This window comes from Amphiura filiformis, chromosome 3 (genome assembly GCF_039555335.1).
Source record: "Amphiura filiformis chromosome 3, Afil_fr2py, whole genome shotgun sequence".
Taxonomy (NCBI): domain Eukaryota; kingdom Metazoa; phylum Echinodermata; class Ophiuroidea; order Amphilepidida; family Amphiuridae; genus Amphiura; species Amphiura filiformis.
This window is the reverse complement of record NC_092630.1, coordinates 29,215,380-29,229,089: the sequence shown is the minus strand read 5'-3', so window position 1 is coordinate 29,229,089 and position 13,710 is coordinate 29,215,380. Positions and strand designations below refer to the sequence as shown.

The 13,710-nt window shown below is 37.7% G+C and overlaps 1 protein-coding gene across 1 annotated transcript; it reads right to left on the bottom strand.

The window, feature by feature from the left end:
• Positions 1-4,218: 4,218 nt before the first annotated feature.
• Positions 4,219-6,405, bottom strand: LOC140147179 (allatostatin-A receptor-like). The gene is made up of 2 exons (XM_072168959.1): positions 5,600-6,405; positions 4,219-4,366 (listed from the first exon to the last, which is right to left on the bottom strand). Exons 1-2 carry the CDS (start codon positions 6,403-6,405, stop codon positions 4,219-4,221), a joined length of 954 nt encoding a protein of 317 aa, XP_072025060.1.
• Positions 6,406-13,710: the final 7,305 nt, after the last annotated feature.

The following is a 13,710-nucleotide window of genomic DNA, read 5'->3' as shown; positions in this document are numbered from 1 at the left end:
TGGAGAGACGGAAAGACTAGAAAGAGAAGAACTCGAAAGGAGAGAAAATGGACCGGGAAGGGAGCGGAGAGACTGGTCATTCGGAGGGGGGGAGGAGGAGGAAGTAAAATAGGGAGATAGACATTGATACGAGGGAAGGGAGACACTGCGGCCCTGCACAGTCCCGTAGCCAGGATTTATTGGGGTGCGACTGGCTCATAAGTGGACCTTTTGTGATTTAAGGGCTTATTTTCAACGCTTTTACAGAAAAAAGTGCACCTTTTCATTCGGATTGGATTTTGTCATATCAATTTGACAAAATCAAAGACGAGAGGGCGCTAGCCCATTAAAATCACCAGTGAGTCCATAATCTTGCCTCTCCAGCCTTTATTGACACAGGCATCTACCTCTACTGAAATAAGCTGATTGGTACTTCAAAGTCAGAAGTTAGATTACAGTAAACTTACTAAATCCCTTGCGTTTTCGTATCTGAACAATAGACTTACGAAAACTGATAAGATAAAACGACCCTAAATGTTCTTGTTTATTACTCGAATTGAAGATTTTGATTGTCCGAATGAAGTCGTCATCACACGAGATACTAAATAACTCTTGTTTATTACTCAAATTGAAATATTCTTAGTACAAAAACTGCTAAAACAATATCGACGGTTACCATGCGAATGCCTCATTTAATTCAAATAATATGAATTCAATGATATTTAATTGAAATAATAATATTGATGCAAGTACTATAATGAAAAGTATGTCACGCCAGAGAGTGTGTCACCTCACATTTATTACAATACAATCAGGTTATTCATTTACAGTGTGTATCAAAATGATTGGTACCCATCAATTTTGATGTTTATTGAAAAGCCGACCTCTTCCAAATACACTTTTGGATACATTTGAAATATCCAGAATGTATAGTTTATGACTTGTTTTTGCAATTAATTACAAATTATTTGGATGAAAACTGATGGGTACCAATCGTTTTGATACAGCTTGTATATATCTACATCTACATGTTTGCAATTAGATTCAAAAATACAATGTATAGAAGCTATTATCAAAATGTCATGATTAATAAATTCCTTTGTTTATTAAATATTGGCCCACATTTTCATTAAAGTTGCAGAAGCATGTAGCCTTTATGTAATTATTATAAATAGTTTTATACTTTACCACATTAATCAATTCTAATAGATATTTTAATTTGTCTGTACGTATTTGAAGGGTATAGTCGTCCGTCGATATACGATATAAGATATACGGTAGGTCTATACCTTTTTTCATATAGTTTCATTTTCAGGACATTACACAAAATAAACGTTTATGTAACATTAGTGTGAACAGAGTTTGAAAATAAATCTAATACTGGAACTTACTTTTTGCAACTTTGCTACATTGCGTCTGGAACCACCAACACCAACGCTGACAGTAACTGGTTACGTGATAGACGGCTAGTTCAGTGCAGTCTAGCGCATTAGGAAATGAATTTAGAGAAAACCTTCTGTTAATAAAATACTATGCTGAGCCACCAGCCTGGGTGGCTCACGCTCCATTCTTAGTCAGTGGGAGTGGTCTAGTTCGTAGACACATTTCTGATTGGACAATCGCATGATTTCGGGTGCCGTCTATCAGGCCGTAGACGACCCCACGTCATCATGCGTCTTGATAATGTATAACACGCGTGTAGAGGTGCGCGTATGTATCGCGCTGGATGCGTAGACTAGTGCGGAATACGCGAACGCGCTAGCAATACGCACAACAGAATACGTGAAGTTGTAAACAAGTTTCGTTCATTTTATAATGAGGGAGTTTTTATGACGGTAACTTAGTTTTGCTTTAAAATTTGTTTACAGTTATTAAAATAATATTTAACTGACTAAGAATGAGAATAAACGATAGGAATTTTTATTTTGCCTATCCTCTACCTATGATAGACGACAGGCAGGTCCAATATTTTTATCGTAGTGGATACCGGCTGCACCGGCATCCACTACTCAAAATATTGGACCTGCCTGTCGTCTATCACACGGTAGAGGATAGGCGAAATAAAAATTCCTATCGTTTATTCTCTAAGTAATTTAAGATGATTGAGCTCAGTAATACATCAAAGACTGTCTTCCAATTCATGAAAACAAATAGATAATCAGCTTACCGGATTAAAAGCTTAGAGCGAAGGTCTTGCTGCTCAGTGAGTGTTTGTAATTATCAGAAAGTTTTCTCCAAATTCATTCTCTAATGGGTCAGTTGCTTGGTGAAGTCTGGTGGTTCTAGACGCAACGTAGCAAAATTGCAATAAGTAAGTTGCAGTATTAGATTTATTTCAAAACTCTTCATTACAACTACTGGATGACTAAGAACATTTCCTCATTTATAGTGTAAACATATCAGTACCACTATAAAAAAACAAAAACTAATAGAACTACATCAAAATCATTTTAATAAGGACAGCAGCCATATAGTACAATTGCTAGCAAGGTCACATTTCTCCATCAAAGACGTCAAGTGGCTGCAGCAACAATCCTCTACAAAATGCACACCAGGTTGTACCCACCAGATCTGAAGGCACTGCTACCAAAGCCTTTTGTAATTTTGTAATCAGATGAGCTACCCGCTCTAGCCTGTCCATGCCCTGCCAGGCTCTCACAGTATACCAGTTTCTAGAACCATATCTACTGGCAGGACCTTCATCCACACTGCAGTTCAAGTTTGGAACAGTAGTAGTCGGAGATATATCTGATAACGGCGCACCATCCTTCAAGAGCAGAGTGCATAAGCATCTTATTACTCGTGTGTGCTTTACTGCACCCCTTCACTCTTGTTTTTCCTAAGCTGATGTGACCCACTGATTGGCCCATGTGGTTGTCGTTTATAGTGCTTATATAAGTTCTTGACCTGTGTGCTATTGTTCACTCTAGCATTTAAAAAAAAGACCATGGATTGACCCATTGACTGCCTGATAGCTAAGTCATTCCGTAATTGACTAGAACTTTTTTCAGCAGAAGTGGTTGGGGGTCACTCAACACAAAGCTCCGAAGGACCCTGCATTTTACCAAAACAGAGCACTGAAAGACCCTTGATTGGTCTAAAAGGTTCCTTAATTGCTAATTCCTCACATTTCTGGTTTGTAGGCGATTTTCAACCAGAAAGCCAAGAAAGAACCTTGATTTCAATAATTGTTCGCAGCTCCAAAAGACCCCCTTTTACCTGTTCGCAGCTCCCAAAGACCCCTTTTAACGATACACCGTCAGTTCCCAAAGACCCACCACTTCAAAATTCTGGGGGAGCATACCCACCAAATATTTATGATCCCCCCCCCCTTCCATTGTACACTTGCATTGACAAATATCTTGCGAATAATATCCTCACATAAAAATAGCGTTGCTTTCTCCAAACTGTTATCTCCTTGCGCTGTTCTCCAAACTTAACTCCTTGCACTGCTTTCTCCAAAATTAACTCCTTGCGCTGCTTTCTCCAAAATTGGTGCTATTTCCACCTTTCACACACTATCTTCAGGAAGCAGGACTGCGATGCAGTTGTCCCCACTTATATTGACAATTGTGTTGGATAAAAAAAAAACCATAGATCATCATATTTAGATAATCTATGCATAAACCAGACTTCAGCAAGTCGACAGAAGAATATATATTCCTTTCTTGGAAGAAGTACGCTCTTTGACGTATTGTAGATCTTCTCCGACAACACTGGCAGGCAGTAGTACATTAACTACAAAATATATTTCTGGTTTGCAATTTCCTTTCTTTGAAGGAATTGGACTGTAAGTATAAGATCAACACTATAAACTGTGAAGAATTATGTTTACATTTTCTTATATACCAAGCAGTGGGAAATCTCACATATTAATAGCCAAATGTGATCTTGGAAATTCCCAAGCCTTAATTATAACATTAACCTTTCACATGACATCACTTCCTGAGGGGAATCCCGTGACATTACTTCCTGTGGGGAATTCCATACGATGTCATCTTCACTTTACAATCTCAGGGGAATTCCCATATGATCCAAAATTTTGAAATGATTCAATTTGTTTTTGATCAAGTTGATGCAAGAAAGGGGAATCCCTAAAATGTCTCATGAAATAGATTTTAATTGTAAACAAAGATAAATCATCAAATTAAATTACTCAGGGCACATCACACCATGTATCAAGCAAACGTGGATTTTTGTGTTTCTGACATCACAGTGTCTCCCATGCTACTCTGTCCCTTACGACGGTCCCCCTCCTCTTCCTCTGAACAGGTCACGAAGGGCATTGCGGAATTTCCCGTTCTTAAAGGCATATATAATTGGATTAGCACAGGAATTGAAGAAGGCGAGAAGGACGAAACATCTGTAAGATGTGCTGTACAAAAACCTGGAGAAGACGAAAAAATAGCATGCAGAGTGATATGTTCATTTATGACAATCTAGACCAGACAACTCTGAAAGCATCTGGTGACGAATTATGTAATACTATTATGGTATACACACAGATATTTTATCATATTTTATAATCGGACATTAGCTAAAACTAGATGAAAACAACAACAACACAGTAAAGAGCGAAACATCTTTAGTTGGTGTTTTGGAGCGCAAACCGCGCAAAGCTTTCAAAGCTTAAATGAACAAAATCGAGGACAATTCTGTCAAAATCGTGCCAAATGAAGATGCATGGCCCTTTTACAACTTTTGGTTAATCTAGTCCCGACCTTTTGATCCATCCTACTAGTTTAATGCTTTTTCCAGGTATCAGAGGAGCTGCCCTAGCACAAGCACTCATATTTATGATTTACATGATAAATAGGATAGACTTTTTGAGTTTCGTGTTCAAGTTCGAGATGAAAAAAGGAATTTCCAAGGGTCGTCTCGCAGATCTACTCACAGAATAGCTTTACCGAGATAAATGCGCACGAAGCGCGCGGCAATATGGCATTTTTATACTAAATGGGCCAAAGTGGGGTTAATTTTTGGCCAAAAATAGACCAAAACGTAAATCGTAAATTTTGTCACAACATTTCTGTCGACTTCGCAGGGGAGGGGTCTGACTTGTTACCATGCCCAATGGCTAATCTCCATTGGTATTGATAAATATACACATAGATTGGAATGTTCCATGCATCTGCCCTCTAAGCGTACTTGAAGTTAAGCTGACGCCGGTGCAGCATTCAGACTAGACCTGACGACATCGCCCATCTTACGCGCGAAGTTTCTTTTGTGTACGTTCGCGCTATTCGCGCTATTTTTGAGTTCTCTCACTCAAACCTGACTTAGTGTTGACCCCCACAGGCATCATGCCCACATTCCGCGGTATCGTGCTGATGAAGGGCACGGTGCAGAGGTTGATGGGATGCGCACATATTTTGTCGATCTTGCAAAATCATTCCTTGTCATAGAATAAAGAGATACAGACAAACTGTCGAAGTCTCAGCATCACTCGATCGTTCCATGAAATGCAACAGACAAAACTGCTAAGCACGTACCGAGTATTTTTTACGGTCTTTATAGCCTAAACTTGAAGACACGCAGCGCTCTATCACCCCCATGGAGACGACCCTGGTTGTTGGTTTTGAGGTAGGTAGTAAATTTCAAAGAAAAAAAAGAGTCTTACCGATAAGGTACAAATCCAACAGTGTACCCAAAATGTCCCACTTGATCTGGAGTCCAGCAAACAATAAATGTGACCACTACGATAAACAGCATTTCTATCACCTTCTGCTTGGCTTGTAGCAAAGCATACTCCGAGCTGTCAGTATCGCTTCGCAACCGCAATTCATGCGCGTTTTTACGCAATGTCAAAATAGTTGCCACGTGAGTGGCACACATTATTATCACAGGTAGAACAAACTTCAGTAGAAATAGAGTCACCCCAAGCGTAATTCGAAAGGTATCACTAGGCCAGATGAGAGTGCATCTTCCATCAATATTAAACCAGATGAAAAGAGAGTAGAGATTGCAGCCGACGGCTACTACCCAAACACCTATAAGCACAAATTTAGGGCGCGATTCGGAAAACACAATTCTGTACCTAATTGGGTACGATATTGCCAGATAGCGTTCTACAGATACCATCGTTAGCGTAAAAACAGACACTGTAATGGATATCCACATTAACTCGTAACAGTAAATAATCTTGCAGTAAAACTCACCACGCCAATCTTGTGGTATCCCGCTGATTAAAGTTGGTACAGGGATCAACATAAGTGATGTTAGCAAATCAGCCACTGCTAACCCCACCAATAGCATGTTGGTTGTGTTACGCATTTTAGGGTTTTTGAAGTAGATTAAGATGACCAAAGCATTACCGACTATGCCCGTGATTGCTAGCAGGAGTTGAACATAGTTATACCAAGTCCAGTTAACGGCAGCTTCTTCCAATCCGTCAGGCAAATTGCTAGAATATATAGAAGAATTCATTGCTACGGAACTTCCACCGTTATTGATTGCAATCTCCGAAAGCCAGATAATACACCCGTTATAGTTTCATAAATCTTGATCCATATATTCTGAGCCTCGTTATGCCAGAAGACTACATTATTTTTCATACAGAGATAACATAGCTCCTTCCAATCCAGAAAGCGTGGATAAATGCCGTTTTATTATTATTATTAACATCACGAACCCATTGTTGCTTTCATTGAAAGCATTCGACGGTGATCGATTTTTCTTAGTCGTGTGTCAATTGGCTTGTCGGTCGTGTGTCTTGAACTCGCCACCAAAAAAAGGTGGCGACGTTACATTTTGCCAAAGTCGACTCAAAAGAAATGATGATATCTCTGTCAAGCAAGAAGTTATTGTCATGCTTGTGGTCTCATTTTATTGCTAAATAAAATGCACTTTCAACCCTGTAAAAAGAAATACTTGAACTTTTTTAATACTGACACTGTGCTTCATAGAATTCAGAATGGGCAGGGTTGCGGTGGTGGGGATGTGGTACACACAAACTCTATAGGATTGGTATTTTTAGTGCGTAATCTGCTTCTGTGAAGGCTGTAAATTGGATTTGGACTCTCTTTAGCATCTAAACGACTCACGGCCTTACAGCTAAACAATTCTACTAATTGTTTTTAATCATTTATGATTGGTTTAGTGTAGAAAATACAAACTTTTCCATACAAAACTACCCGTTGTCATATTAAACACTGTAGTAAGTAACGCAGATGTCTTCAAAGTCTGAAAGTTACTGTAAAATTTTAATTACTTATTCTATCATAGTCAAAGTATAGATTTTCTGAAGGGAAATTTGACGAGGAATCTAAATATGGACATATTTTTTCTGTATGGGTTAGGGGGAAAATGTTTCGGTTCAAAATATGTTGAATTGTAAAAAAATCTAACATACTTTGGGACACCCTATATTCCGAGATTACCAAACAGCTGTGATTTTGGTTTCTTCCGAAGTCAGTTGGCTCTCCATTTCCTCTAACCAAATGAATGTTGTTTACTTCCAGTTTATTACTGTAAGTTGGTAATAAGCAATGCATTGAGTGACCCATTTTTTATCAAAATCATTTTTATTCCACCCTGTATAACTTGCAGGTCACCCTGTATAATGAGTTGAAATGTATATATTGGAATTGCTGATGCCTTCAGCTTTCCAAAAATGTATACTTTAGCTAGTTTAGTGTTGATGATTGTCGAGATAATCTAATTAGAAACCCGGTTGGTGTAAAAATTCATAATATTTGTCATGTAACGCTAAGGGTGGCGAGTTCAGGACACACGGCCTGTCACCAATCAAAAGCAAATTAATTTTGGAAATGCTTTCTTGTTCATGGTTAAAATTACTGGAATATATTACCATTCCTTAGATCCGTTAATTTCGGTTCAGAACGGTGTTTCAATGATTTCTATCAGTTAAGTAATTTAGAAGTTGTGAGTTTATTATTTTGTGAATTACATAGTTATAGCTTATATTACTATTAGTCGAGGATAGAGACCATTCAAGACCCAATATAACCAGAATCAGCCGGGTGCCAAAAGGGCATCTTTGAGCAAATTGAGTTTTTGAGGTCAAAGGTCACATGGGGGATAAAAGTTGAAAATGCTCTGATCAAGTTATAAAATATCACAAGGGCCACATAGGTAGTAATTATATCTGCTAGCATCATCTCAGCTGAAACCTTCAAAATTTTCATCCATGACCAACAAGGCTGTGTTGGTCATGGATGAAAATGTTGAAGGTTTCAGCTGAGATAATGCTAGCAGATATAATTACTACCCTGTGGTCTGTTCACATAGCTAAGATGATAGTGGGCATTTCAGTCTTATATTTATCGGCGATTGGTCCACGATTTGCATAATATTAAAAATCACACACTCTGTGTATTTGACTGATTGAATGATCGTGTGTAATATAGTAATATAGTGATATAAAATTGGATCGATTGAGCCCATATTTATTGGTCGAGCTATGAGTTTTAAAATATAAAAGGTCATTCCTTCCATCCTCAGCTCACCTTTGGAATGCTTTACCTGGTCCAATTACCTCTAACCAGAATCGGCTGAGCTTCAAACGGGAGGTAAACAACTATCTTGACGCCAACCCATCAGCGCTATCATACCGATAGCAGCTGTTAATGCCTTGCATAGTTCAGACATTTAAAAGTCATAGCGAGACCAATAAGTATTGGGCGTAAAGCATCCGATTTTATCATTATTATGTTTTGGATCAAATATTTTTACACACTTCGATTCAACAAAACATCATAATATGGAAAATTGGGTTTCAGATAAGACGTCTAGATTTTGTTTCTATCTATACTTCAATAGTTTGGTGTTGGATGAGGAATATCTCACAAGTCCTCACAATAAAGAATCCCACGGTCTTAGATTAAAAACCAAATTCCTCATTTTACAGTGAATTCGAGTAGGTGGTTTCCAAAAATTTGTATAGATGTATGTTGCTGAACATCTTTATTGCTTGTCATGACTTCTGCATCTGGTAAGTCTCTGCCTAATGTATATGCATGTTGAGGTGAATGAGGTCGATATCCTGGTTTAAAAATATGCCAATTAAAGCTAGTCCGTCAAGAAGGACCGCGCTATTGTTGCGATAATCCACGCCGTCAAAATTTCTTGTTCAATCAATTAACTTCTCGTCTCTCGTCTATTACAGGATCTTCATTGGCTACCAATCTTTATTGGCCGCATATACCAAGATTAATATATTCAAGACGCTAACATTAACTCCCAATTGCAGTTCTGCACTGAACGTTCTGCAAAACGGGAGTCGGTCAGAGACTGATGCTTTTACATTTTACCTGTGTATTTCATATCTCATCCCTGTTTCATTATCCGATAATGTGTTCAAGTTTGGTCTTTGAAATGACAAAATATATTTGATTTTTTTATCAATATAACTTGTACGTATCTGCCGTAACGTATCTGTTCAGCCCTTTCCCACCTGTTTTCTGAATCGTGCAAGTGTACAAACTTCCTGACTTCATATCCCCAACGTGATCAGTCACCATCAACGTACTAAAGTCTGGTATGATATTTGGCTTCATTAACCACTACTTTTTTCCGAGGAGAGTACAATTTATGTAACTTTTTTTTTATTTTTATGTCGAGCATATCTAGGCCTTAACAGCTGCAATCTATGTTTCTTCATACTGATCATGGAAACACTAGATCTGACGTAATAATCGGATTGTCTACCATAGTTTTAGATTAATACAATTTTTGAATGTATCGCCCTACACTACAACGTTCGTGCGCGGTACCTATGCATCATGCTAATCACTCGCACCTGTAAGATTAGAGAGCGGTATTGTATTCAATCTATGATTGCAGAAATACACAGATAATGAGTTCAACCTGCTTGTAGTGCATGGCGATATAGTCAAAATTGTATTCACATATTGCTATGGTATATTATAGTTAATCCGATCTATTACGTCACTTTGACAGCGAATATAGGTTGTTGATTGGCTCCAAACAAAGGATTTGAACCGGTGTCCTTCACCGTAATCATGGCGCAGTGCAGTCCATTCAATCAAATGTTGTCATCAACCTATTTGATCGTAGTGCATTTGATATGTGTGTGAGACAAACTGTCGCGGTAGAGTGCAATCATGCTTTTGTTGAATGCATTTGAGTAGTCCGCCATATTTGTGGTATGATACGTCATATGCACAACCTCTATAGACTGTGTACTGATGCATCACTCATGGCAGCTTGATGAAACGCTTTGCACAGTAACTTGCACGAGCTGCAGGCGGCGTGAAATGAATGTCAATTATCTTCAAGTTGTCATTGCCGCTCCACCTGTAAGCAAATATTACATTTAGAATTCATGAATGCAATTTCATATTTAATAGTAAACATGACAATAAAATTGAGGGATTTTCGAAAGTGTTATTTTGTTACAAGAATTCACAATTTTATTGTTCAGGAAAAAATTCAATATTGCTATAGCTTTACTCAATGCTTTAAAACACAATGGATCTACAGAACTCGCATATCGTTTTATCATGTCTTTTTGTCTAATTTCTAAGCTCGTTTTATCTTGCCCATTGGATTCACGGAGTAAAATATAGTATATTCCTCAAGGACAGTTTTTACATTTCCTATAAGTCGTTATTATCATCTAATGAAATACCTGTTGTTGGGCAGAATTTCAGATTCAGTTCAAAATTGCCAAAACTGTCTCTAGATTCGATATAGCTCTCTATGATTTTTAAAATTATGTCAGTATAAAACTTAAGCCACAACTTAAAAGTTGTAAAGTTTTTATACAGATATAGTTTAAATATGAATAATTTACTGGGTGGGCAATTTAATTTCTTCTTGTCCCTTGTTAGGGAAATTGAGTGAATGGGAAGATGTAATTTAATGGCATAGATGGCATTCATGCCCGTAGCTAGGATGAATCATTCAAGGGGTGTGTTGTAGACTTGTTTTTTACCAAAAATTCAGCCTCGATTTAAAAAGAGAACTCGTGATTTTAAGGACAGATGAAGGTATGGTTGGTAGAAGCAGCCAAAAAAATCCATTTTCATTATCTAAATCAATATATTATTGAAAAATAACACTTTGATGTTTTGCAAAAGTACATTCTACAAATCATATGTGACGTGTCATGTCAAAAGGAGACACTTTTGGGCAGGATCGTAAACGGGGAAATAACCAAAACTCTGCCCGGGGAGTTTTTTTCACAATTTGGGTTTGTTGCGAATTTGTCATGTTATTAATGTTAGAAATATTGTCTAGTAGTTTCAGACCGGAATATAACTGGCATCTTGTATTTTTTGAGACATTTTTCAAGGTAATTCCTACTCTCTACATTGTCAATGATAGTTTAAATGGCCGATATCTCAATTTCCAATTTTATAATACCATAACTTACGAACGCAATACCTTCGCTTAGGAATGTCCGATTTCATTGGGGGAAAAGGCGTTGTGGAGCAAAATATCTCGTTATTTAAGATATGTAAAAACCTCAAAATTGATAACCTGCCCAAAAGTGTCTCCTTTTGACATGACACTTCACATATACTTTGAAAACTTGCTTGATTTATTGTTGTTAATGAGTTATGTACGTTTTACAAAAGTGTTGTTGTTTCAGCCCTCTTTACGACATAACTCAAGAACCACAGGACCTACAAAAGTATATCTGTGATATTTGAATTCTTCTACACACTATCAATGTAATTGTTGCCAAAGCGCACTACCATTCGCAAGATGCTGTGAACTACCAAATCTCAACAGTTTAAAATAGTTGCTAATCTTAAGCCTCAGACTGCCAGAACTGCATAAACCGGGGGCGCAAATTATATTTGGTATGAAAACAATTATGGCCGCGGCGTGTTGTGCATGCGCGACACATGCGGTGTGTGAGGTGTGATGTGCCTCCCTAAGATGTTGGAAAATTTTCAAATAAGAAGGCCTTTATATTAAAGCCATTTGGTCATCATTTTTAGTTTTTTACACTATTATTGTTTTTAACAAATGTATGCGGGTATTCAAAACAGAAGTATAACACCCAGTCGTTAAAACGGCAATGTAGCCGACTTGGCCCTATTTTCACTACTCGAAATATAAGCTTAAGGGGGTACTACACCTCTCGATAAATTTGTGTCTATTTTTGCATTTTTCTCAAAATCTAATAACACATTGGTAACAAAAGTTATGTATATTATAGGGGCAAGGAATCCAATTACTACACTGAAATTTCTGTGATCCAAGACAAGCGGTTCGTTATTTATGATAAGAAATGAGGTACCGCAAGGATGTACCTCATTTCCTATCATATATACCGAACCGCTTGTCTCGAGTCACTGAAATTTCAGTGAAGTAATTGGATTCCTTGCCCTATAATATACATAACTTTTTGTTACCAGTGTGTTCTTATTTTTGAGAAAATGCAAAAATCATCTAAATTTACCACAGGGTGTAGTACCCCCAAAGGCCATTCAGGTTCTCATCTGTTTACACGGGCCCGAACTGTATTTGCAAATGGTCCTATGTACACGCATGACGTCGCGCGCGCATACGCGATGGACGGTACCTTGCAAAAGATTATAGTGATAGTATAAAAAAAAGAGGTCGATACCGGTACATCGTATATTTTCCAATGTATAGACGATATATGCAATCTACTAGTATTAGAGAGGGCTGGAAACTGCCTTAAAATTAAAGAAGCCTTGTATGTGTGATACAAACTTTTGCTAAACATTTTTTGCCAAACTTTCGAAACTGTTGTAATTAGGCCAAAAAAAAGGATTGTCTCAAAGCTCGCACGCGCATTTGTAAAATCGCCCAATTTGAAAAAAAAAAAGAATGCAGTTTTTTTTATTAAAAAAAAAACCACAAAAATACCAAGTCGGGAATTTTAAAAAATCGCATTTCGCATTTGTTTTCAAACCACTCGTGAGCGTTGAGACAAACCTTTTTTTGGCCTTATCCTGTGTGATAAAAGCATCTTTTCATGACAAGTAAATCTTTTCTCAAAACAATATTTATGTATTCTTACGTAACCACGTGTCATGTATTCTTCACACCAAATATGAAGTTTCTACTTCAGTTATTTCAAAAGAAATATCTAGTTAAATGTAACATTTGTGGTAACAAATTAGGAAACCCCTAACTTTGTGTGACTGTTGCCAAGGAAACGGAATAGAACGCACAGGTTACAAAATTGCTAACATAGCAGATGCAGAAAAGCTGCTGTACATTTTGGTATTATAATTTGTACATTCAAAAACTCTGTCCTACAAAATCATTAAATAGAATACTTTTAGATGGCCTCTCTTTTATTGCGATTTATACTTTCACAAACTTGCCAGCGTAACGTGTGTCGCAACAGTAAAAACACCTTCAAAGACGTCGAACTAAATGCCGTCGTATACCATTGTATACTCTGACCTCTTCTGTCACAAAAGACACGATTAAGACGAGCAAAGTCCTCAACAAAGCTAATCATTTGAGTGTAAAGAACAGAAGGTCGGAGTGGACAACCAAAAATCGTGGCTAACACCGAAAAAAACCAAAAAACCGGAGAAGTACAAGTATAAAATTGCCTTTACGCCAATCCGGCTTGAAATGTGGGGGACAATTGGCCTGAATTTGAATTATCAAAAAGTTGCTGAAAAAACAAAATCAAGTCAATGGGCCATTTTGCCGAAAGGTGGGGGCACGTCCCCCCCCCCCCCCTCCTTGGGATTGACGCCCATGCGCCGTGCAACTTGCAACATGATAATTATCTAAAATCAGGTTACG